Genomic DNA, 25,651 nt, shown 5'->3' on the forward strand with positions numbered 1-25,651 from the left:
CCCCTGCCCCTTGGAACTAATGAGTGAGCAAGCAAGAGGTTCTGTAAGCAAAAGTAAAAATTGCAGACTTTGTTATGATTGGAGCTGTGTTTAGAAATTCTGTGAATTGTGTCATGTCAGCATCCTGCTCATAGAGTAGGCTATGTAAACAATGGATGTTAGGCGGTTCTGTGAATGAGCAGCCTTCCTTCACACTTACAAACTTAACCACTGCAATTCTCCAGATTTCTGAGTGTTTATTTCATAGTAAAAAAGACTCTAAAAATAACAGGCCAGTTAAGTTTTTTATTGTAGATCATTTCATTTAAACTGCAATGGGACATATAAATTTAAAAAAAAATTTTGAAAGCAGGATTTTGAAGGAAAAGCTACAGAAATCTGTGCAGTAATTTGTTCTGGCTATGGATGTAAAAGTGCAAAAGGAATGGGAATAACTTTGTTCCATATTTTAAGTGAGAGAAATTGGTACATTTAATTGATGTTCAAAGGACTTGAATAATAGCATACCAGAATGCACAATATGCCATTGTGAAAATATTACATATACCAAGTTTTAAATTAAAAGAAATTCTCATTTTGAATTTGATTTTAGATATCATTCATAACTTTTCATCTGTAATATTATTTTAAAAAATTATACAGGGATATCATACCATAATTTTGAGTATCCAGAGTGAAATGAGAAAAGGGTTAAGAGAAGAGACAGGGGCCCACAAGTCATTCAGGGAAGGATTATTAGTTGGGGGATGAGAGGTGGACTTTATACAATGAGAGAACGGGAAACTGCAGGAGTAGAAATTAGTAGGAAACAGATAACCTATAGAGAAAACAAACTCAAACACTTAATTGTTTCAGACTTCCTGGTAACAATTTTAGGGATATAAGTTTTATTGATTATAAAGACTTAAAAGTGTGGACAGAAATAATAAGTACAAAGAAAATTAATGTTTTTCCTTTCACTGGGCAATAATTTCTGCCTTCCCAGGAACCCCAGACCTGGGCTTCTCTCTGTTCTCTCAATTTTCTCCCCAGTGCATAGGAGATAAATATACATAGCGTTTAGATACATAGTGTTTGAGCTGTGGTCAGGTGCTCGGGTCACAGTGCAGTGAGATGGGTGGTGGTCCTGTTGGAAAAGCAGATTCTAGAGCTCTACAGCCTGAGGTTTTGATTCAGTGGACTGTCTGTATGGTAGTAAAAAAAAAAGATGATTCAGATCCAGGTATTTACACATCACACCAGGAGAAACACTGAGGTAGGCAACCCAGTTTTCACATACAGCTCCTCTTGGGTCTCCTCATACATTTATTATCTGATTGTGGCAAACCTAGAGATGCTCTCCTCACTGTTAGGTAAGTATATGCGAGACCAGGCGTTTATGAGTCAGAGAGCAGGACACAGACCTTGACTGTGATAATGAAGAGAGAGAAGATTAAAGGTACCCAGAACCCAGGAATAGGTTTCATTTTTACCCAAACTGAGACTTAAGATACAGCAGCCACTGATGGTCAAGGATGTACTGTGAGCTGACACACTAGCTACTTCCCGTGTATAAGTCTCATTTAATTTTATAACAAACCTATAAAATCAATTTCATAATCTACAGTTTATAGAAGAAGGAACTGAGGAGACCTAACACTGTTAAAAAAAAAAATTACCCCAAGGTCATGTAACTAGGACTCAAAGTCTGTTTAATTTGAAAGTCCCGTGACCTTTTTTCTTTCTTTTTCTTTATTTCTTAAATTATACAAATAAGTCATTAATAGTCTCAAAAGAAAATCTAATAAATCCAAACATAGCAGCCTTCCCCCAACCTTATATCCCTCCACAGAAGTAACTCTGATATATCAATTGACTGTAGATCCTTCTAGTCTTCTCTGCATTTATATATGAAAATATATTAATTTGTTTTATGTTTCTTTTCACATTAATGGAGTTTTACTGGAAGTATTATTCTGCAACTTACTTTCTTCATAAAATACTAACTCCTGGAGTTATTTCCATATCAGTCACAAGGTCTCCTTTATATTGCCAGTATTCATCTTTATACCAGAGACAAAGGAATATTCAAAAAGTATAATCCAAACTGATTTTAAAAAGCAGACAGTTATCCGTCCCTGTCCTAGGGGGTTTGTTTCAGTACCCCCAACACCACATACCCCATCCCCACCCCTCCCTGAGGATACCAAAACCCTCTGATGCTCAAGTCCCTTATATGAAGTGGCATAATATTTGCTAATAACATACACACATCCTCCTGTGTATTTTAAGTCATCTCTAGATTACTTATAATACCTAATACAATGTAAATGCAATGTAAATAGTTGTAAATACACTGTAAATGCTATGTAATTAGTTGCCGGTACACCAAAATTCAAGTTTTGCTTTTTGGAACTTTCTGGAAACTTTTTTTCCCAAATATTTTCAACCCACAGTTGGTTGAATCTGCAGAGGCAGAGCCCATGGATATGGAGGGCTGATTGTATATGTTTAAACCAGAGTTTCTTAGCCGGGACTATTTTGCTCTTGAGGGGATTTGGCAAGGTCTCGAGACAATTTTGGTTATCACAACTTGGAGGGGGGGTTATTATTGGTATCTAGTGGATAGAGGCCAGAAATGCACCCCCCTCACCAGCACCACCACCCCTGTAGCAAAGAATTATCAGGCCCCAAAATGTCAATAATACCGAGATTGAGAAAACCTACTCATCTCAAGGCATTTCAGCAGCCCCGTGAAGGGGCTTGATCAATACATAGTTTCTCAGTACTAACGTTTACTTAAAAGAGTGCTGGGTAATAAATCCATTTGTTTTAAATGGTAGGCTTTCAGGCTTTCTAAGGGAAAAAAAACTGTTATACTCTGGCTTCTTCCCTGATTTGAAATCATATTTGAAGTTTTATACATCTCAGAGTGTGGTTTATGTGTGGTTTATGAAGGAGGCAAAATAATCAATGACTAACTACTAATTGAATTTTGCTTCCCAACCATGTAATAGGGAAAACTGTTTCTCAACACATGTTTTATATGGTTAGTTTTTCTTCAGTAGTAAGTTGTTCACTGAATTCAACTTTGTCCACTTGTGCTTAAGTAGATATAGACTCTGTGAAATTGGAAGTCATTTAACAGGGAAATATTGTATTGAAATAAAAGGAACTCTTGTAATTGTAGATCTATTAGTTTGAACCTATGATGCCCTAGTAAGACTAATAAGCAAGACCGTTAACTATAGGAAACAAGTTGTTGGGTTCCAGGTTGGGAATTGGGCATTGTTTGTTTTCTTTGGCATTGTTTAGGTTAATTTATTCAGACTGCCGTTTTGTGTTTGAAGGAAATAATGTACAGATCCTAAGCTTAGCCTGTCTTTATTCCTTAAAAAGTTTAACCATCCATTATTACTTTGCTAAAGAATACATTATGACAAATATTTGTAATGAAAATAATGAGGTATTTTTCTCCTCAAAATGATTTTAAATTAATTTAGACATGTCTGATTTTTAGAAAGAATGCATTAGAAATAAACCTATACCTTAGTTTAGGATTCATTTCTTCTTGATCTTAATTATAGATTATTCTAGTATTGGGTGTACCAGTTACATGTTGAACTATATTTTAATTCTTAATTTATAGAAATAACAAATACATGGAAGCTTAAAGAAATTTTAACTAACAGAATTCTAAATAAGTTTTCAAGCAATTTTTATCTTATATTTTTTTAGTTTTATCAGCAATGGGTATGCATTATATCTTATATAATGAAGTCTTCTTCCTTATAATTTCAGATATTAAGGATTTCAGATTTTAGAAGACTTAGAAGTGAAACTACATCATAATAATATTTCCTTCCTGAGAAGTCTCAGAATTATGGGTGCGTCAGACTAACAGGCACAGAATAGCTGTTGTGATGGTGTGAAATATTTCATTTGATTTATTCCTTGTTTCTTAGAACCTGCATCCAGAAGTAATTTGAAGAATATGTAGTTCTGCCCGTTGTATATGTACCCCTGATCAGCATCTTGTTTAGTGTGCCTGTTTTTGAACTTCATAGAAATGGAGTCACCCTATATGTTTACTTCTGTAATTTTCTTCTTCCCTTAGCATGTGCTGTGCTTGGCCAGTTGCTTTTCTATTGAAATTTTAGAAAAGCTTCTGAAGTTCCACTAAAAAACATATTTAGGGTTGTTGATGGTATTGCATTGAGTCTGTATGACAGAGAATTGACATCTTTATGACATTGAATTTTTCTTGATACGACCATAGTATTGATTTATCTCTCCATTTATGCAGGTCTTTACTATGTGTTTTTTTAAGTTTTATAACACTTGTCTTCTTTCTTGTTTTGTTATGTAGTGCTGTGCACAGAGCATTTCTTGCCATTTTAGTACTTTATAGAGGGCAACTTTTTTTTCAGTGAAGTAATATATTTAGTTGATGCTTACATGTTGGTCTAGTTTCTAGATTGCCTTTTTTGGCAGGGAGAAATGATAATTTAAGATTGTGTTATTAAGAAAATTAGACAATTTTCACTATGGTGTCTAATTTAGAAAAATCTAAATCACCAGTGATTTAGTAATTTGGGAATTTTAATATTGCTTAAGTAAACAAACAATTTCAGGATAAGAATATAAATGTTTTATTAGATATTTACATAAAATGTCATGGGAACATAAAAAAGAAAGTGACTAATTCAGTGTTTGGGCACAGGTATTTCATATGGTAAAAGAACCTGCCAGATATTCAAAATGGCAGCATCTCTGCTGGCCAAGGTCTGAATACACCAGATACTTCTGTGAAAGCTTGAGAAAAGAGAAGATTAAACATGTTGTGCTGTACCTCGAGGATTAAATTTTTGGGCCAAAAATAATTGAATAAATTGGATTGAACTAACAAAAGGTTTGTTTTCTTATTTGGGTTTGCTAAGGAAAAAAAGTTTTTCAAATGTGTAATTCTTATTTAAGCATATCTGAGATAATTTTGTAATTTTCCAGTGCCCCTTTCAGCAAAGATGGTCCTTGCTACTTACTGATTCTCCTGTCCCTTCTGGGTGCTCTAATACTGTGGCATACTCATAGGTTGCCACAGGCAGAGTTGCACCAAAGCAGTGTTATATTCAATGAAATTACATCCACGTCAATGTGCCAGGTTCCAGTCAGTGTTACGAAATTAAATAAAACTCTTTGAAGTAAAAGTACATAGCAATGTAATGGTTTTTTCCAGTATTATGTGGGTATTTCATGGACTGAAACTTAGGAAATTGTGAAAAGATTTATCATTTTGTACTGTAATGAGGTCACAAAGGAATCCTGCAATAATTTTATTGTTCAGTGAGTGTAAATGAGCAATTCATTCTAATGAGTTTGATTCAGCTAAGGTTTATTGAACACCTAGTGTGTGAAATGCCAAGGGCAAGTTAACAGTTGCTCTAAAGAATATAAATATTAGTAAGACAGTCTTTTCCTTGGAGAGCCTGTGTGCAAACGAGTAGAATGGGGAAATATAACTACAAGGCAGAACTTGGAAGGCATTGCGAGAGAAATACAAATAGGATACCATGGAAATTTCAGGAGAATTCTATCTCATACTGTTGGGAACTGGAACAGGAATCTTGGAGAAAGATGGATTTTGAAAGACTGGTATACCTTTGGCAGCTAGAGATGAGTGAGGGTTGTTGGGTTTCTCAGGAGAAAGAAATGGTATGGCAGTGGGAAAGGGCTGGGTGAGTCTGGTGACCATCAGGGAGTCTGATGTTACCAAATCACAGGGATCAAAGAGAAAGATTGGGAGAAATAAGTTTTTGTGTTTTTTTTTAACATCTTTATAGGAGTATAATTGCATTACAATGGTGTGTTAGTTTCTGCTGTATAACAAAGTGAATCAGCTATATGTATACATATATCCCCATATCCCCTCCCTCTTGTGTCTCCCTCCCACCCTCGCTATGCCACCCCTCTAGGGGGACACAGAGCACCGAGGTGATCTCCCTGTGCTATGCAGCTGCTTCCCACTAGCTATCTATATTTGGTAGTGTATATATGTCCATGCCACTCTCTCACTTCGTCCCAGCTTACCCTTCCCTCTCTCTGTGTCCTCAAGTCCATTCTCTACGTCTTCGTCTTTATTCCTGTCCTGCCCCTAGGTTCTTCAGAACCTTCTTTTTTGTTTTTTAGATTCCATCTATATGTGTTAGCATACAGTATTTGTTTTTCTCTTTCTGACTTACTTCACTCTGTATGACAGTCTCTAGGCCCATCCACCTCACTGCAAATTACTCAATTTCATTTCTTTTTATGGCTGAGTAATATTCCATTGTATATATGTGCCACATCTTCTTTATGCATTCATCTGTCAGTGGACACTTAGGTTCCTTCCATGTCCTGGCTATTGCAAATAGTGCTGCAGTGAACATTGTGGTACATGTCTCTTTGAATTATGGTGTTCTCAGGGTATATGCCCAGTAGTGGGATTGCTGGGTCATATGGTAGTTCTATTTTTAGTTTTTTAAGGAACCTCCATACTGGTCTCCATAGTGGCTGTATCAATTTACATTCCCATCCAACAGTGCAAGAGGGTTCCCTTTTCTCCACACCCTCTCCAGCATTTATTGTTTGTAGAGTTTTTGATGATGGCCGTTCTGACCAGTGTGAGGTGATACCTCATTGTAGTTTTGATTTTCATTTCTCTAATGATTAGTGTTGTTGAGCATCCTTTCATGTGTTTGTTGGCCATCTGTATATCTTCTTTGGAGAAATGTCTATTTAGGTCTTCTGCCCATTTTTGGCTTGGGTTGTTTGTTTTTTTGATATTGAGCTGCATGAGCTGTTTATATATTTTGGAGATTAATCCTTTGTCAGTTGCTTCGTTTGCAGATATTTCCTCCCATTCTGAGGGTTGTCTTTTCGTCTTGTTTATACGTTTCCTTTGCTGTGCAAAAACTTTTAAGTTTCATTAGGTCCCATTTGTTTATTTTTGTTTTTATTTCGATTTCTCTAGGAGGCGGGTCAAAAAGGAGCTTGCTGTGATTTCTGTCATAGAGTGTTCTGCCTATGTTTTTCTCTAACAGTTTTATAGTGTCTGGCCTTACATTTAGGTCTTTAATCCAATTTGAGTTTATTTTTGTGTATGGTGTTAGGGAGTGTTCTAATTTTATTCTTTTACATGTAGCTGTCCAGTTTTCCCAGCACCACTTATTGAAGAGGCTGTCTTTTCTCCATTGTATATTCTTGCCTCCTTTATCAAAGATAAGGTGACCATATGTGCGAGGGTTTATCTCTGGGCTTTCTATCCTGTTCCATTGATCTATATTTCTGTTTTTGTGACTGTACCATACTGTCTTGATTACTGTAGCTTTGTAGTATAGTCTGAAGTCAGGGAGCCTGATTCCTCCAACTCCGTTTTTCTTTCTCAAGATTGCTTTGTCTATTCAGGGTCTTTTGTGTTTCCATCCAAATTGTGAAATTTTTTGTTCTAGTTCTGTGAAAATGCCATTGGTAGTTTGATAGAGATTGCATTGAATCTGTAGATTGCTTTGGGTAGTATAGTCATTTTCAGAATGTTGATTCTTCCAATCCAAGAATATGGTATATCTCTCCCTCTTTTTGTATCATCTTTAATTTCTTTCATCAGTGTCTTATAGTTTTCTGCATACAGGTCTTTTGTCTCCTTAGGTAGGTTTATTCCTAGGTATTTTATTCTTTATGTTGCAGTCGTCTCCTTAATTTCACTTTCAGATTTTTCATCATTAGTGTATAGGAATGCAAGAGATTTCTGTGCATTAATTTTATATCCTGCTACTTTACTAAATTCATTGATTAGCTCTAGTAGTTTTCTGGTAGCATCTTTAGGATTCTCTATGTATAGTATCATGTCATCTGCAAACAGTGACAGTTTTACTTCTCTTTTTCCGATTTGGATTCCTTTTATTTCTTTTTCTTCTCTGATTTCTGTGGCTAAAACTTCCAAAACTATTTTGGATAATAGTGGTGAGAGTGGGCAACCTTGTCTTGTTCCTGATCTTAGTGGAAATGGTTTCAGTTTTTCACCATTCAGAACAATGCTGGCTGTGCGTTTGTCACATATGGTCTTTATTATGTTGAGGAAAGTTCCCTCTGTGCCTACTTTCTGGGTCGTTTTTATCATAAATGGGTGTTGAATTTTGTTGGAAGCTTTTTCTGCATCTGTTGTGATGATCATATGGTTTTTCTCCTTCAATTTGTTAATGTGGTGTATCACATTGATTGATTTGCATCTATTGAAGAATCCTTGCATTCCTGGGATAAACCCCACTTGATCATGGTGTATGATCCCTTTAATGTGCTCTTGGATTCTGTTTGCTAGTATTTTGTTGAGGATTTTTGCATCTATGTTCATCAGTGATATTGGCCTGTAGTTTTCTTTTTTTGTGACATCTTTGTCTGCTTTTGGTATCAGGGTGATGGTGGCCTCGTAGAATGAGTTTAGGAGTGTTCCTCCCTCTGCTATATTTTGGAAGAGTTTGAGAAGGATGGGTGTTAGCTCTTCTCTAAATGTTTGATAGAATTTGCCTGTGAAGCCATCTGGTCCTGGACTTCTGTTTGTTGGAAGATTTTTAATCACAGTTTCAATTTCAGTGCTTGTGATTGGTCTGTTTATATTTTCTATTTCTTCCTGGTTCAGTCTCAGCAGGTTGTTCTTTTCTAAGAATTTGTCCATTTCTTCCAGGTTATCCATTTTATTGGCATATAGTTGCTTGTAGTAATCTCTCATGATCCTTTGTATTTCTGCAGTGTCAGTTGTTACTTCTCCTTTTTCATTTCTAATTCTATTGATTTGAGTCTTCTCCCTTTTTTCTTTTTTTCTTGATGAGTCTGGCTAATGGTTTATCAATTTTGTTTATATTCTGAAAGAGCCAGCTTTTAGTTTTATTGATCTTTGCTATCATTTCCTTCATTTCTTTTTCATTTATTTATGATCTGATCTCTATGATTTCTTTCCTTCTGCTAACTTTGGGAGTTTTTTTGTTCTTCTTTCTCTAATTGCTTTAGGTGTAAAGTTAGGTTGTCTATTTGAAATGTTTCTTGTTTCTTGAGGTGGGATTGTATTTCTATAAACTTCCCTCTTAGAACTACTTTTGCTGCATCCCATAGGTTTTGGGTCATCGTGTTTTCATTCTCATTTGTTGCTAGGTATTTTTTGATGTCCTCTGATTTCTTCAGTGATCTCTTGGTTATTTAGTAGTGTATTGTTTAGCCTCCATGTGTGTATATTTTTTACAGATTTTTTCCTGTGATTGATATCTAGTTTCATAGCGTTGTGGTCGGAAAAGATACTTGATATGAGTTCAGTTTTCTTAAATTTACCAAGGCTTGATTTGTGACCCAAGATGTGATCTGTCCTGGAGAATGTTCCATGCACACTTGAGAAGAAGATGTATTCTGTTGTTTTTGGATGGAATGTCCTATAAATATTAATTAAGTCCATCTTTTTTAATGTATCATTTAAAGCTTGTGTTTCCTTATTTATTTTCATTTTAGATGATCTGTCCATTGGTGAAAATGGGTTGTTTAAGTCCCCTACTATTATTGTGTTAGTGTCGATTTCCCCTTTTATGACTGTTAGCATTTGCCTTATGTATTGAGATGCTCCTATGTTGGGTACATAAATATTTACAGTTGTTATATATCTTCTTCTTGGGTTGATCCCTTGATCATTATGTAGTGTCCTTCTTTGTCTCTTGTAATAGCCTTTATTTTAAAGTCTATTTTGTCTGATATGAGAGTTGCTACACCAGCTTTCTTTTGATTTCCATTTGCATGGGATATCTTTTTCCATCCCCTCACTTTCAGTCTGTGTGTGTCCGTAGGTGTGAAGTGGGTCTCTTGTAGACAGCATATATATGGGTCTTGTTTTTGTATCCATTCAGCCAGTCTGTGTCTTTTGGTTGGAGCATTTAATCCATTTACATTTAAGGTAGTTATTGTTATTTATGTTCCTATTACCATTTTCTTAATTGTTTTGCATTTGTTATTGTAGGTCTTTTCCTTCTCTTGTGTTTCCTGCCTAGAGAAGTTCCTTTAGCTTTTGTTGCAAAGCTGGTTTGGTGGTGCTGAATTCTCTTAGCTTTTGCTTGTCTGGAAAGGTTTTAATTTCTCTGTCAAATCTGAAGGAGATCCTTGCTGGGTAGAGTAATCTTGGTTGTAGGTTTTTCCCTTTCATCACTTTAAATATGTCCTGCCACTCCCTTCTGGCTTGCAGAGTTTTTGCTGAAAGATCAGCTCTTAACCTTATGGGGATTCTGTTGTATGTTATTTGTTGCTTTTCCCTTGCTGCTTTTAATATTTTTCCTTTGTATTTAATTTTTGATAGTTTGATTAATATGTGTCTTGGCGTGTTTATCCTTGGATTTATCCTGTATGGGACTCTCTGTGGTTCCTGGACTTGACTGACTGTTTCCTTTCCCATGTTAGGGAAGTTTTCAACTATAATCTCTTCAAATATTTTATCAGACTACTTCTTTTTCCCTTCTTCTTCTGGGACCCCTATTATTTGAATGTTGGTGCGTTTATTGTTGTCCCTGGGACCCCTATAATTCGAATGTTGGTGCGTTTAATGTTGTCCCAGTGTGTTTAATGTTGTCTCTTCTTCTTCTGGGACCCCTATAATTCAAATGTTGGTGCGTTTAATGTTGTCCCTGGGACCCCTAAAATTCGAATGTTGGTGCGTTTAATGTCCCATATGGGTCCCCTTCTTCTGGAACACCTATAATTGGAATGTTGGTGCATTTAATGTGACCCCTATAATTCGAATGTTGGTGTGTTTAATGTTGTCCCAGAGGTCTCTGAGACTGTCCTCAATTCTTTTTTTCTTTATTCTGCTCTGCGGTAGTTATTTCCACTATTTTATCTTCCAGGTCACTTATCCGTTCTTCTGCCTCAGTTATTCTGCTGTTGATTACTTCTAGAGAATTTTTAATTTCATTTATTGTTGTTCATCATTGTTTGTTTGCTCTTTAGTTCTTCTAGGTCCTTGTTAAATGTTTCTTGTATTTTCTCCATTCTATTTCCAAGATTTTGGATCATCTTTACTATCATTACTCTGAATTCTTTTTCAGGTAGACTGCCTATTTGTTCTTCATTAGTTTGGTCTGGTGGGTTTTTACCTTGTTCCTTCATCTGCTGTGTGTTTCTCTGTCTTCTCATTTTGCTTGACTTAAACTGTGTTTGGGGTCTCCTTTTTGCAGGCTGCAGGTTGGTAGTTCCCATTGTTTTTGGTGTCTGCCCCCAGTGCCTAAGCTTGGTTCAGTGGGTTGTGTAGGCTTCCTCGTGGAGGGGACTGGTGCCTGTGCTCTGGTGGATGAGGCTGGATCTTGTCTTTCTGGTGGGAAGGACTGCATCCAGTGGTGTGTTTTGGGGTGTCTATGAACTTAGTATGATTTTAGACAGCCTCTCTTCTAATGGGTGGGGTTGTGTTCCTGTCTCGCTAGTTGTTTGGCATAGGGTGTCCAGCACTGTAGCTTGTTTGTTGTTGAGTGGAGCTGGGTCTTAGCGTTGAGATGGAGATCTCTGTGAGAGCTTTCGTCATTTGATATTACATGGGGCCAGGAAGTCTCTGGTGGACCAGTGTCCTGAACTTGGCTCTCCCACTTCAGAGGCTGAGGCCTGACACACGGCCGGAGCACCAATTCCCTGTCAGCCACTCGGCTCAGAAGAAAAGGGAGAAAAAGAAAGAAAGAAAGAAAGGAAACAATAAAATAAAGTTATTAAAATAAAAAATTAAAAAAATATTAAAAATAAAAAAATGAAAGTAATAAAAAAAAAGGAAAGAACAACCAAAGCAAAAAACAAATCCACCAATGATAAGTGCTAAAAACTATACAAAAAACAAAACCAAAAAAACCCAGAAAAAATCAGACAGACAGAACCCTAGGACTAAAGGTAAAAGTTTCTTTGAGGACTTTCAGCTTTCAGGGTAAGGCTTGGCCAGTAAATTGTGGATAATTTCAGCCCTTCTCATGGTAGAGACCACCCGTCACCCCCTAGACCTATGGCAGGCAGCTTTACCTGCATTCCTAGATAGGCTTGCAGGAAAAAGGGTGAGCAGTGCTTGATAAATTTTGGTATAGTATCAAAGAAGAATGTGTGTAATTGTGTGAAGAAGCTATTATAATACTCCTGCCTTTGAAAACTACATATCTATGTGGGGCTAGACTCTCCGTATAGTTCAACCAAAAAAAAATATTGCAACAAATTAAATGCAGCAGTAAATACAAGAATCCAGCTGTCTTCTTTCAAGCCATATAGGAAAGAAATTTGCAAACATATGAAAGAGTGCTGGGCTTCCCTGGTGGCGCAGTGGTTAAGAATCTGCCTGCCAATCCAGGGTACACGGGTTCAAGCCCTGGTCCGGGAAGATCCCACATGCCTTGGAGCAGCTAGGCCCATGCTCCACAAGTACTGAGGCTGCGCTCTAGAGCCCATGAGCCAAAACTACTGAGCCCGCTTGCCTCAGCTACTGAAGCCCCTGCCCCTGGAGCCCGTGCTCTGCAACCAGGGAAGCTACTACAATGAGAAGCCCGCGCACCGCAATGAGAAGCCCACACACCGCAACTAAGAGCAGCCCCCACTCGCTGCAACTGGAGAAGGCCCACACGCAGCAACAAAGACCCAGTGCAGCCAAAAATAAGTAAATAAGAAGAGCACACTGTATACTCTAAAAAAAATAATTAAAAACCGACAGACAGAACCCTAGGACAAATGGTAAAAGCAAAGCTATACAGACAAAATCACAAAAAGAAACATACAGATACACACTCACAAAAAGAGAAAAAGGAAAATATATATGTATATAATAAAAAAAAGGAAGAGAGCAACCGAATCAATAAACAAATCTACCAATGATAATAAGCTCTAAATACTAAACTAAAATAAACATAACACCAGAAACAAAATTAGATGCAGAAAGCAAACCCCAAGTCTGCAGTTGCTCCCAAAGTCAACCACCTTAATTTTGGAATGGTTCGTTGTCTCTTCAGGTATTCCACAGATGCAGGGTACATCAAGTTGATTGTGGAGATTTAATCCGCTGCTCCTGAGGCTGCTGGGAGAGATTTCCCTTTCTCTTGTTTGTTCGCACAACTCCTGGGGTTCAGCTTTGGATGGGCCCCACCTGTGCGTGTAGGTCGCCTGAGGGCGTCTGTTCCCGCCCAGGCAGGAGGGGCTTAAAGTAGCAGCTGATTAGGGGCCTCTGGCTCACTCAGGCTGTGGGGAGGGAGGGGTACGGAACGTGGGCTGAGCCTGTGGCGGCAGAGGCCAGCCTGACATTGCAACAGCCTGAGGCACGCCATGTGTTCTTCCGGGGAAGTTGTCCCTGGATCACGGGACCCTGGCAGTGGCGGGCTGCACAGACTCCCGGGAGAGGAGGTGTGGATAGTGACCTGTGCTTGCACACAGGCTTCTTGGTGGCTGCAGCATCAGCCTTAGTGTCTCATGCCTGTCTCTGGTGTCCGTGCTGATAGCCGCGGCTCGCGCCCATCTCTGGACCTCGTTTAGGCAGTGCTCTGAATCCCCTCTCCTCGCGCACCACAAAACAATGGTCTCTTGCCTCTTAGGCAGCTCCAGACTTTTTCCCGGACTCCATCCCGGCTAGCTGTGGCACACTAGCCCCCTCCAAGCTGTGTTCACGCAGCCAACCCCAGTCCTCTCCCTGGGGTCTGACCTCCGAAGCCTGAGCCTCAGCTCCCAGCCCCCACCCGTCCCGGCGGGTGAGCAGACAGGCCTCTCGGGCTGGTGAGTGCTGGTCGGCACCGATCCTCTGTGCAAGAATCTCTCTGCTTTGCCCTCTGCACTCCTGTTGCTGCGCTCTCCTCCATGGCCCCAAAGCTTCCCCCCCACCCACTCCCCATCTCTGCCAGTGAAGGGGCTTCCTAGTGTGTGGAAACTTTTCCTCCTTCACAGCTCCCTCCCACTGGTTGCAGGTCCCATCCCTATTCTTTTTTTTTTTTTTCCGTCCCTATTCTTTTGTCTCTGTTTTCCTTTTTCCCTACCCAGGTACATGGGGAATTTCTTGCTTTTTGGGAAGTCTGAGGTTTTCTGCCAGCATTCAGTAGGTGCTCAGTAGTTGTTCCACATGTAGAGGTATTATTGATGTATTTGTGGGGAGGAAGGTGATCTCCACGTCTTACTCCTCCACCATCTTGAAGGTCCCTCCTCAGGAGAAGTAAGTTTGACCAGGTAGGCTGAGGCCCTGTAGGGGAGGCTATGCTTAGGAATCCAGTGAAGGATTGGAGTAGTAGGGGTTACAGGAACATTTCCCATGTCTTTGCCCACACACCATGGCCACTTTTCCACCACCCTTCTCTAATTCCTCTAGTCATTTTTCTCTGTCTAGCGCAGCCAACATTACATACCCTCTCTTTCCTGTACCTCCTTCTCCTCTCTCCTTCTCTGCTTCCCTAGCTGTCAGAATCAGCTCAGAAGTCATCATCTCTGGGAGCACTCTGAAACCCTACAGTTAGAATTAATCATTACTTCCTCTGTTTCCACAGTGATTGTCTTACCCCTTCATTATAGCACTTAGTGCATTCTGTCTTGTATTATGGATATTTCCATCTCTATCTCCCTTCATCAGATTGTAGGGAACTTCTTATCACAATAGCCCCAGTAGAGTGGCTTGAATGCAGATCATACTTAATATATGTTTGTTGATGAATGAATGAATGAATGAATAAGGGATCCTTGTTTACAAAAGTTTATTTATATTATGTGTAAAGAGATAGATGTAGTAGAGACCAAAGTGGTGGAAATTCTAAAGGACTTTAATGATCAGATGAAGAAATGGTTTGGAGAAGTATAAAATATGTGCTCTGTCTCAGTTCAAGAGTATTGACCGCAATTTGGCTCTCCTAACCCTTTGCCTGAGCATAAACCACAGCCCTTCTTCCACACCCATACCCTGCGCCAAACCACAGCCTCATAGCTCCAGCTTTACTAACCCGCCTGTGAATGTGCTGCCTGTTACAAAGCGGAGCAGATACAATGAGACTAGGACGAGAAAGAACACCTGAAAACAAGGGAAGTGGATTTTCCCCTGATTTATTTAAAACATTTCTTCTCAAAAGTTCACTTTCATGGTATAAGCAGTTTTCAGTGGCTTTTCAAACATTAGCAGAGTTCTTCAAACTCGTACATGAATCAAAATTGGGCTTAAAATGTTTTATGCACAGCTGTGTTGGTTCCTGCACTTTCCACGCTTGAAGGATTTTAGATCACTAGTCAGCGTGTTGCATTTGCATGTTTTCTTTATGCCTTTCAAATCGGAGCCTATTCATATACATGCACATCTTTTTGTAGATAATGATTTATGTATTTAGAAGCTCACTTCCTCATAAGTAAAATGAGGGGGTTGGAGTAGAAGATTTCCAAGATTGCTTTGTCAGCATTTTAAAATGAATCAATTATCTTGTGACTGTAGGAATTAATTTTTGTCCAAGGGCCAGTGCCTACAGAATCTTTAATGGTTTTTTCTTTAGAATGTTTGCCACTAGGTGGCAGTAAGAAAAATTATTCTTAGCTATGAGAAGTGCTTATCAATTTTTAAGTTTACTTTAAAAGAGAGATTTGGAGGTCTAAAGTTTAAGGTGTCTGTTTTGAAGTTATGCAACCATAGCCAGGCCTCAGTATGTTGTTTCTAGGACTTATGCTTATTTCATCCAGGGATAAAACTCTTGTGTCCCTTCATAGCAATTTGTATTAGGGAATTATGAGAAAAACACATAAGTTAAAGCGCGTAATTGCATTTTACAAAACATTTTTTTATGATAAAAAGTAAGATGATAATTGTAGAAACTTTGGAAATACAAGCAGTATAAAGAAGAAATTTTAAATCACTCCCAGAAATAATATATGTTAACTGTCATGTTTCTTCCTAGTATTTTTTTGCATACAAAATTAATATCACATTGAATATACAGTTTTTACACCTTGATTTTCAAATTAATGTTACATTGTCTTTTCCTATGTCATTAAATATCTTTTTTACAATGTGATTCATGCTGTTGGATAAACCATGATGGATTCAACCAATCCAATGTTGTTGGGTGCTTTGGTTGCTTCTAGTTTTTCACTGTTATAAGTAATACTGTCATGAACTTAAATCTTTCCTTAGGATATATTTTTGGAAATCAAATTACTGGATAAAAGGATATGAATTTCAATGCCTTGGTTACATATTATCAAGTGACTTCCCAGGAAGGCTTTACAAATTTGTGCTCCCAGGACTTCCCTGGTGACGCAGTGGTTAAGAATCCGCCTACCAGTGAAGGGGACACGGGTTCGAGCCCTGGTCTGGGAAGATCCCACATGCCGTGGAGCAACTAAGCCCATGTGCCACAACTGCTGAAGCCCGCGTGCCCTAGAGCCTGTGCTCCGCAGCAAGAGAAGCCACCTCAATGAGAAGCCCGCACACCACAACGGAAGAGTAACCCCCACTCGTCGCAACTAGAGAAAACCCACACGCAGCAACGAAGACCCAATGCAGCCAAAAATAAATAAGTAAATAAGTAAATAAAAAATAAATTTATTTATTTAAAAAAAAATTTGTGCATCCAACAGCAATGGAGTGCCCCTTACCACATCCTTGCCAACACTGAGTATTAAGGTATAGGGTTGTTTTTCTTTTTCTTTTTTAAACAGAGCAAGAGGTAGGGTGGGGAACTAATCTTTATAGCATTTGATTTTTTAAAAAATCAGTTTCTAACCATATCATTTTGGGAATTTAAGCCAAGACAGGTCTGCCAGTTAAGTTATTTTCGTCTTTCCAAGACCTTAAGCATTATAGTCAGCTTGTATAATGCAGGTGTTGTGAATACTATCGAGGAAACTGTTTATGGCTATTTTAAACATTACTCAGGAATTATTTACAGTCCCTGATTGCACCTTCTGAATCTATTGAATGTCCTAGATTTTTTTTTTTAACTTTCATTGGCTCAGCTACCGGAGTAACCCATGCAGTTTTGGGGAGACAGCCTCCATGCCTTGGTCCAGCACCCAGCATGTGAGTGCTTCTGGACAGCACTGGATTACAAGGGAAAGCCTTTACATGGTTTTCCTTAAGACCTACAATCTTAGCTGATCCTTAACTGTTACTGGGTTGAAACTGGTTTTCTTCTATTGTGCATACAGTGTGTTACTTTCTGTCTCAACTGGGTCTGTAGTACTCCATGCTTTAATTTTTAAAAGTCAATCAAGTGAATTATGATGGCAGCCACCGGTTTCTAGGTGGCTTAATTGAAACTTTGCTTAATTGAATTGTATTAAAAACTGAATTTATGGGACTTTAAGTGATATGCCATACTTAGAGAATGTAGCCCAGTGCTTCACTCATGGTAAGCACTCAAAAAACTTTGGTTGTTATAATTGTTAGAATTCCCTCAAGAAGCAACACTTAACCAGGTAAATGGACTAGAACATACTAAAATCTTGGGGGACCAAAGAGCCTTCAGGGCCCCAAACAAGCTAGTGAGGGAAAGTCAGCCCTAGGCAAGGGCTGCAAAACCAGTGGGGCCAGGTTCATCCTTTGGAGAGAAGTTTGGGCTTCACCATAAGAGTTATTGGGAGTCTTAAGCTGAATACCAATCAGATTTGCATTGTTAACCTATTCTAGCTGCTTCATGGAGAATGCATACAGGGAGATTCCCTACAAGGTTTGGCCACAGAGTAGATAACCAGCCTTGGGCATGTTACTTACTTTCAGTGTGTCTCAGTTTCCTCATCTATAACACATTTAATAGTAGCACTTACCCCATAGGCTGTGGGGATTAAATGAGTTGATATTGATAGAACAGCTCCCAGCATATAAGTGCTTTAAATGTTTGTTAAATAGAATGCCAAAAGTCTGGTAGCAGAAAGTTAAGCAGTTCTAGTGCTGCCCTCCCTCCATCTAACATCAGACTGACCTCCTCTTTGAAAAACCCGGACTGCTCCTGACTCTGAACCATTGGCTGCCTCGTTTCCAAATAAGGAAACTGGGCTTCCTCCCTCCCCCTGCCTGGTCTGGTGTGGGCACCTCCACATGGATGCGGCATATGGTTGGCCAAGCCTGGACTTTCCTTCACCAGAACACCTACATTGCACCCCACACAGGGAGTCAGGTCCCACTTGCTGAGAGCACCATGTGTGCTCCTTGCTGTGGTGAACTAAGCAGAATCCACCAGTAAACACCGCCTCTCAAAGGATGGTACATTGGCTGTAATTTACTTCTCCTGGCTCTGCCAACCTAACCACAACTGCTTGATCTCACCCAGATTGCACTTAGTGTTTGAAAATAACTGGGAGATGAACTCTCCTGGGGCTATTGTCAGCTCCTGTTTGCTTTCTGTATTTATAAAGGACAGCTTTGAAGTGAAAGGAAAAAAAGGCCAATACATGCAGGTAGCTTCCATCCAGACTTTTCTTCACTCTAGAAGGAGCCTTTTCATTATCTTATACCTTATTAAAAAGTTCACTTTAACTCTGTAAATTTTCTGTTTTTCTCCCTCTCCAGTTGTTTCATTTTTTGTGAATCACATTATGCATGTGGCTGGGCCGTTTTTTGTTGTTGTTTAAATCATGAATATCTTCTACTGAGTAGTAATATTTCAAAGTTACTTTGTTAGCTTGCTATAAACTCTTATAATTTGAAAACAGTAAATGGGATCTCATGTAAGGACAGCAGGTTTCAATCTCTATTACTTAGTAGTGTTGCCTGGAGTTCTGTTTTGAGGATACTGAGGCAAGTCTGAGCTCACAGGGAGAAAGTACCATGATCCACACGAAAGGATGCACACCAGATTGGGGTAGATTTTTCCCCGGGGGGAAGGACTGCTGTAGAATTGTGGTGGGGAAAAGGAGAGATGGCACAGAAGTCTTCCTTGGTGTTTCTAATGCTTTATTAAGTTACATGGTGGGCAAAATTTGTCATTTTATATCTTTTGAATATGTGAAATAGTTCATGATAGATTTGAAAAGAGTGACATGATGGATTAGTGATATATGCCCTTTTGTGTTAACTGGTGTGTTTGTTGCCCCAGCCTTGTGGGGCCTACCCATGACTGAAGTGATGCATAGCCTCTTCCCTAGATTTGACTGCCTTAAGTATTTGTGTATGAACTCACACACATTTATACAAATTCATTTTATCTTGTAATGTGTACTCACAAAATGCAGTACAAGACTTTAAAAAAAGAATTAAAATGACTGTCGGCTGGCTAATGAGTATACAAAAAACCACTGGGTTTTATACACTTAAAAGGGTGAATTTTATGGTATAAGAATTATATCTCAATAAAGCTGTTGTTAAAACATAAAATATTTCCAAATAACACTTTTCAGAAAGTAAAGATATTTTTCCTGATTAAAAAGTAGTACAAACAAATATATGAAACTGGAAAGTGTACTGAAGTAGAAAGAAGAAAAAAGATATAAACCCGTACTAGCACCATCCCAGAGACTGTTAACATTTGCTGATATTTTCTTCCATTATTTTTTCATTCCCATGTCTGGATTGTTCTTATATTGATAAGATCATTTCTGTATATATAATTTTGCATCTTCCTTTCTTCATTTAACATTATAACCATTTAAAATGCTGTCATAAATTCTTTATAAGCATTTTAATGGCTTACAGTGAGCCATGGTATTGAGGGTATTATAAATTAATCATTCCCTGCTGTTAGACATTTTTTACTATGAGAAATAACACTGTAGTGAACATCTTTGAGCATAATCCCCATCATGATATTTGGATTTATTTCCTTAAATGTATGTTAAAAGTTCTGAATGCTTTTAAAACCTTTAATATACATTCTCAAGTTGTTTTCTATAAAGTACGCCTCTACCAACCTATCAGGTGTCTTCATGTTACAAATATCTAGGCAGACATAGCCCTGGCAGTCCAAGCTTGGGCGTGGGTATGGTTTGTGTTATACTTGCTTACACTCTATAGGTGCCTTCGTGCAGTTCACAGTAGCAGTGATGTGTGGATCCCATTTGTATTTTTCCAAAAGCTCACACAGAGTACCTGTTTCAGAGAACCCAGATTAGCATTAGGTATTCACGTCTTTAAAACTCTTTAATTCATTTAGTGGAAAATGTTATGTTGATATTTAAATTTGCCTTTTGGATTATGAGGCTGAACATTTATCCATGTGTTTCTTGGGCATTTGTGTTTTGTTTTAGGAGTTATCTGTTCATACTCCTTTTTTATGCTCTTAGTATTTGTCATATGGTATTTTGCACACTAATTTGATTACATATGTCTATATTATTTGTTGTTAATATTCTTCATAGTTTTGTGCTTATATTATTCGCTGGAAAACACAAGAGTTTTTTTGTCTTTTAATTTAGAACGATCAGTGATTTGCTCCCTTGATTTTCAGTTTACAAAGTTCTTCCCCATTCAGACATGTGAAAAGTACTTGTATTTTCTTCTTGTTTATTATTTTATTTCAGTTTTACATTGATCTCTTTAATTTACAGTAAATTCAAGTATATTTTGATAAATAACGTAAGGTGAGAATCTAATTTTTTTCAAATAGTTTTCCTAGCACCATTTATTGCATAATCTTTCCTTTGTGATTTGTGGTGTGTTCCTTGTTATGTATTAAATTATCATCTCTACTCTGATAAAAATATTTTACTGAGTTTGAAAACAGTAAAGATCACATTTTTAATATGGTTAAAGCACTGTTCATTAGTTATACATTTTTTTCACTGTTAGTATTTGTTTAAATTTACTTAATGTAATAATTTTATCACTAACTTATTTCTTCTTTATATCTGAATCAAAGTGACCTGGGTTATTTGGACAAATTAAGATTATTCATTTTACAGAGACCACCCCATTTACAAATGACCCAGATTCTAGGCATTATATATAATGGGGACTTACATTCACTTTTAAGACCTTTTTCTCTTTCTGTTTATGTTTTTTAGGGGTTGTTATCTCATATACTTTCCACATTCAGATCTGATATAAAAGAAGTTGATCTTTTTACTCAAGTTCTTGGATATGCACCCACAGATTACTATCCTGGTTTACTTAAAAATGTGAGTATTTTTAATTTATTAGTATTGAAATTTTCATTGCTTAATGTACCATCTGCAAAAAAGGTAAACGGAAATATTTCACTTCTCCAGGAGAGATGTTTAACTTTTCTATGTTTATCTCTTCTTACCTTGGGCGGACTTATGGCCATGTAAGGAAAAAATGTGAGTTGGGAGATTATGAGAAAGAAGAAGGAAACCAGGAGAGGTTATTCTAAATCAACCAACCTCTCTGTCCCTTAACACATACATCTCATTTATTCTCTCAAAGGTTTTTGGGAGAAAAGATTTCCTTAACCAATATAAACACAGCCTTTTACTGTTGGATAAATTTCATATTTAAAAATAAGCTGATAGGAATTTTATGTTAAAGCAAAATATTCAATAAATAACAATCTTGTAAATAGTATTATATATTTACATCTTAGTATTAAAGCTGTGATTTCGTCTACCTTAAATTTTAGCCAAATTCAAGAAATTTTAACTTATGGTCTTAACATAGCTCTTCTAAAAAATGTTATGAGATTTTTAATGTTTATTAACTATTCCTGTCTTTTGGAAGCTTTATACATGAATAGCATTTTAAAAGAATAAAGAACTAAGTTAAGAAAGAAAAAAAAGTAAGCTAACTCTAACATGGTTTTATTTTTAACAGGTTTGGTTTTAATTTGGGGGAAATCAATGACTTGTCTATTACTCATTTGCTTACATCAGAATTTGGAGTAACAGACATTAAATATAAAATCCAAGTTATTAGTAAATGTGACTTGGCACTGCTTTGACAAAGTAAGACAAGGAAAGGATTGGTGGGGGAAGAGAGTAGGGAATCTCAACGGAAATATCACTCACATCAAGAAAAATAGAACTGATGTAATCCTGTTTGCAGCGTGAGTTAACCTGCAACTGATTTTGTTTTACAGATGGTTTTATCATTAGTGTCTGAACTCAGAGAGAATCATCTTAATGGATTTAACACTCAAAGGCGGTAGGTGTTAAACTAAACGTCCCTATTCTCAAGTTTCAAAATGTATCAGTTTGGTTATGAGAGAAAAATTTTATAATTCTTAGGAAATTCATGTTCATAGTTATGGTTGTATTCTATGTGGAGAGATTATTTTCAGGGGATACATGGCAAATTGGTAAGTTTTACAAATTTTCTTTTTTTAATTACTGTTCTCTCAACTCTCAGGTCAGTAAGTAGATCATGCAATGACTCTTGGGCACCCATTGAGTAAAAAGCCCCACATATGCAGTATGGAACACAAAAGGAAGAAGTGTGCAGCTCAGTGTGAGTGTGTATCGTTCAGACACACACATACACGATCAGAATATTTATAAGGCAATAGATATTTGATGTACACAAATAACCTGTTTTAAGAAACATAATATTCCAAAATCTAGACTAAACAAATCAAACAGATTCAGACAAATTAAAAGTCAGTTAATCATATTACAAAATGTTTCTTCACTATATGAAGGAATTCAAAGTTGTTTTTATTGGTGAGCATTTCATTTTTAACAACTCATTAAGAGAATCTGGGGGCCAAAGAAATTTGTGGCGCTTTTTTTTGTAAAGCTATTGGCAATTAAAGCTCTATCAGAAATGGTCTTTGCCCTCAGCCTTTAGGAATCCTTTGCATTTAGCACCTTAAAATAAACTATGAAACTCTTATATGAAAACACTGGAGAAAATCTTCATGACATTAGATTTGGCAGGGATTTTTGGAATATGACACCAAAAGCAGAAGAAACAAAGCAAAAGTAGATAAATTGGATTTCATTAATATTAAGACAACACCTACTAAGTGAGTGAAAACATTTGGGAATGATATATCGGATAAGGGACTAATATCCAGACTATATAAAGAACTCCTAAACCTCAACAACAAGAAAAAACTCAGTTCAAAAATGGGTAAGAGACTTGACTAGACACTCCTCCAAAGATGTACAACTATCCAATAAGCACATTAAAAAATGTTTAAAATTACCAATTATGGAAATGCAAATTAAAATCACAGTGGTATACCACAACATACCTAGTAGGATGGCTATAATTTAAAAACTGAACAAACAAAATGGAAAATGACAAATGTTGGCAAGGATGTAGAGAAAGTAAAACCCTTATACATTGCTGATGAGAATGTAAAATGGTGCAGCCCTTGTGGAAAACAGTTTGGCAGTTCCTCAAAAAGTTAAGCATAGAATTTCCATAAGTCCTAGCAATTCCACTCTTCGGTATATATTCCAAAAAATTGAAAACAGGGATTTGAACAGATACCTGTAAACCAATGTTCATAGCAGCATTGTTCACAATAGCCAAAAGGTGGAAACAACCAAGTGCCCATCAACAGGTGAACAGATAAACAAAATGTGGTATATAAATATAAAAGAATACTATTCAGTCATAAAAAGGAAAACAATTTTTACATATGCAAGAACGTGGATGGACCTTGGAAACATCATGCTTTGTGAAATAAGCCAGCCACAGAAGGACAAATATTCTATGATTCCACTTATATAAGGTACCTAAAATAAGCAAAGTCATAGAGGTAGGAAACAGAATAGAGGTTATCAGGGGCTTGAGGGAATGGAATTATTGTTTCATAGGTACATAGTTAATGTTGGAGATGATTAAAACTTTGGGTATAGACTGTGGTGACAGAAGGTGAATGTATTTAATACCATGGAATGGTTACCACTTATAAATGGTTAAAATGATAACTATTATGTGTGTTTTACCACAATAAAAAAAAAAATTAAACAAGAAAAAAAAACCAAATGTGATACCACTATACACTCCCTCAAATGACTAAAATTTAAAACACTCACATTATGTGTTGGAAAGGATATGGAACTACTGGATTTCTCAGACACTGTTTTTAAGAATGTGAAGTGGGGTGACTACTTTGGTAAACAGTGTGGCGGTTTACTATAAAGTTAAACATACACTTACCACTGAGCCCACCAATTCCACTCTTGAGTATTGTCATGACAAATGAAAATATAAGTATTCACAAATATTTCTATATATTCATAGCTGCTTTATTTGTAATAGTTCAAAACCAGAAACAATCCAAAGGACCATCTGCAAGTGAATGCATAAACAAATAAAAAATTATCTTTTACCACTTTTTAAAAAATGAAAAGACAGGTCATAGACTGTGAGAAAGTATTTTCAAATCATACATCTGATAAAGGGCTCATACCCAGAATATACAAATATCCCAGTAATAAGACAAATAACCCTGTTATAAAATAGGCAAAAGATTGGAATACATGTCACCAAAAATATATATACAAATGGCTAATAAGCACACAAATGCTTGTATATGAATGTTCAAAGTGGCATTATTCATAGTAGACAAAAAATGGAAGCAACCCAAATATCCATCAACTCATGAATGGATAAACAAAATATAGTATGTCCATACAATAGAATACTATTCCTCAGTAAAAAAGGAACAGTCTCCTGATTCATGCTATAATATGTGTGAACTTCAAAAACATAATGCTTAGTGAAAGAAGCCAGTCATGAACGACCACATATTGTATGATTCCATGCTTATAGAATGTCCAGAATAGACAAATCATACTATAGAGACAGAAAGTAGATTAGTTGTTGCCTGGGACTAGAGGTAGATACAGGGATTTCCTGCAGATGAGCACAAAAGATCTTGAAGTGATGGAAATGTCCTGAAAGTGGATGATGATGATGATGATGATGGTTGTCCAAGTCAGTAATTTGTTAAAAATCTTTGAATTGTACATTTCAAATAGGTGCATTTTGTGGTATATAAAGTATACCTTAAAAAGTAATAAGAAGAGCCCGTAGGGTGCATGGAAAGCACTTACCATCATTTACACGTCAGGTAAAGACTTTGATTTAGCCTTGAGGTGAATGTTGAATAATGGATCTTTTAAATAATAGAGTTAAAAATTACTGAAGGGGACTTCAAAAATCAATAAGATGCAATGTGTACATACACCCCACACCAAACTCCCAATGTAGGTAAAGTTGATTTCTTAAAATTCAGCTAAGAATAAATAAAAACAAAAAGCTGTTAACAAATAGAAAAGAGCAGCCAGACGTAGAAGATATTTGCAACTTGTAAAACAGACAAAGGACTAGTATGCAAACTATAGAAATGCCTCCTGCAAATCACTCATAAAGAGGCAAACACTCCAGTATGGAAATGGACAAGCTATATAAGCAGGTCATTACCAAAAGAGGAAAACTGAATAAATAATAAACATTTAAAAAATTCTTTAGGAGTGATGTCAGCAAGATAGAATAGGAAGCCCTAGTCCTGTTCCTCCACAGAGACACTAACTTAAAAATAGTGTATGACCCAAAGAGACTTTATGAGACTTCAGAAATCAATTACAAAGTCACAATACTCCTGGCAAACTCAAAGTCAAGCATAGCCATATCGAAACGGGTAAGAAAGCCATTTCATATCAACCACAGTAGCCCCTCCCCTAAGCTGGCCTGGCTTGGGAGGATTGGGAGGAAAAGTCCAGCTTGAAGTAACCCCCTTGGGAGGGAAAGACTGGAATGTGTCCAGTGTTCTAACTTTTGGGGGGCTACCTGAGGGACTGC

General features: G+C 37.2%; 1 protein-coding gene across 6 annotated transcripts in view; it reads left to right on the plus strand.

Moving 5' to 3' along the window:
• The window catches only part of FANCC (FA complementation group C), a 274,629-nt gene that overhangs the window by 177,644 nt on the left and 71,334 nt on the right, over positions 1–25,651 (plus strand). For all 6 annotated transcript variants that reach the window (XR_009503626.1, XM_059924467.1, XM_059924463.1 and 3 more), the window contains 2 exons: positions 20,941–21,054; positions 21,972–22,036. Coding sequence is in view for 5 of the 6 variants with exons in the window: in XM_059924467.1 (XP_059780450.1) it covers positions 20,941–21,054; positions 21,972–22,036 (179 nt within the window). In the remaining variant the exon portion in view is untranslated. The remainder of the gene's footprint in view (positions 1–20,940; positions 21,055–21,971; positions 22,037–25,651) is intronic.

This window comes from Balaenoptera ricei, chromosome 6, assembly GCF_028023285.1.
Source record: "Balaenoptera ricei isolate mBalRic1 chromosome 6, mBalRic1.hap2, whole genome shotgun sequence".
In the NCBI taxonomy this organism is placed as follows: Eukaryota; Metazoa; Chordata; class Mammalia; order Artiodactyla; family Balaenopteridae; genus Balaenoptera; species Balaenoptera ricei.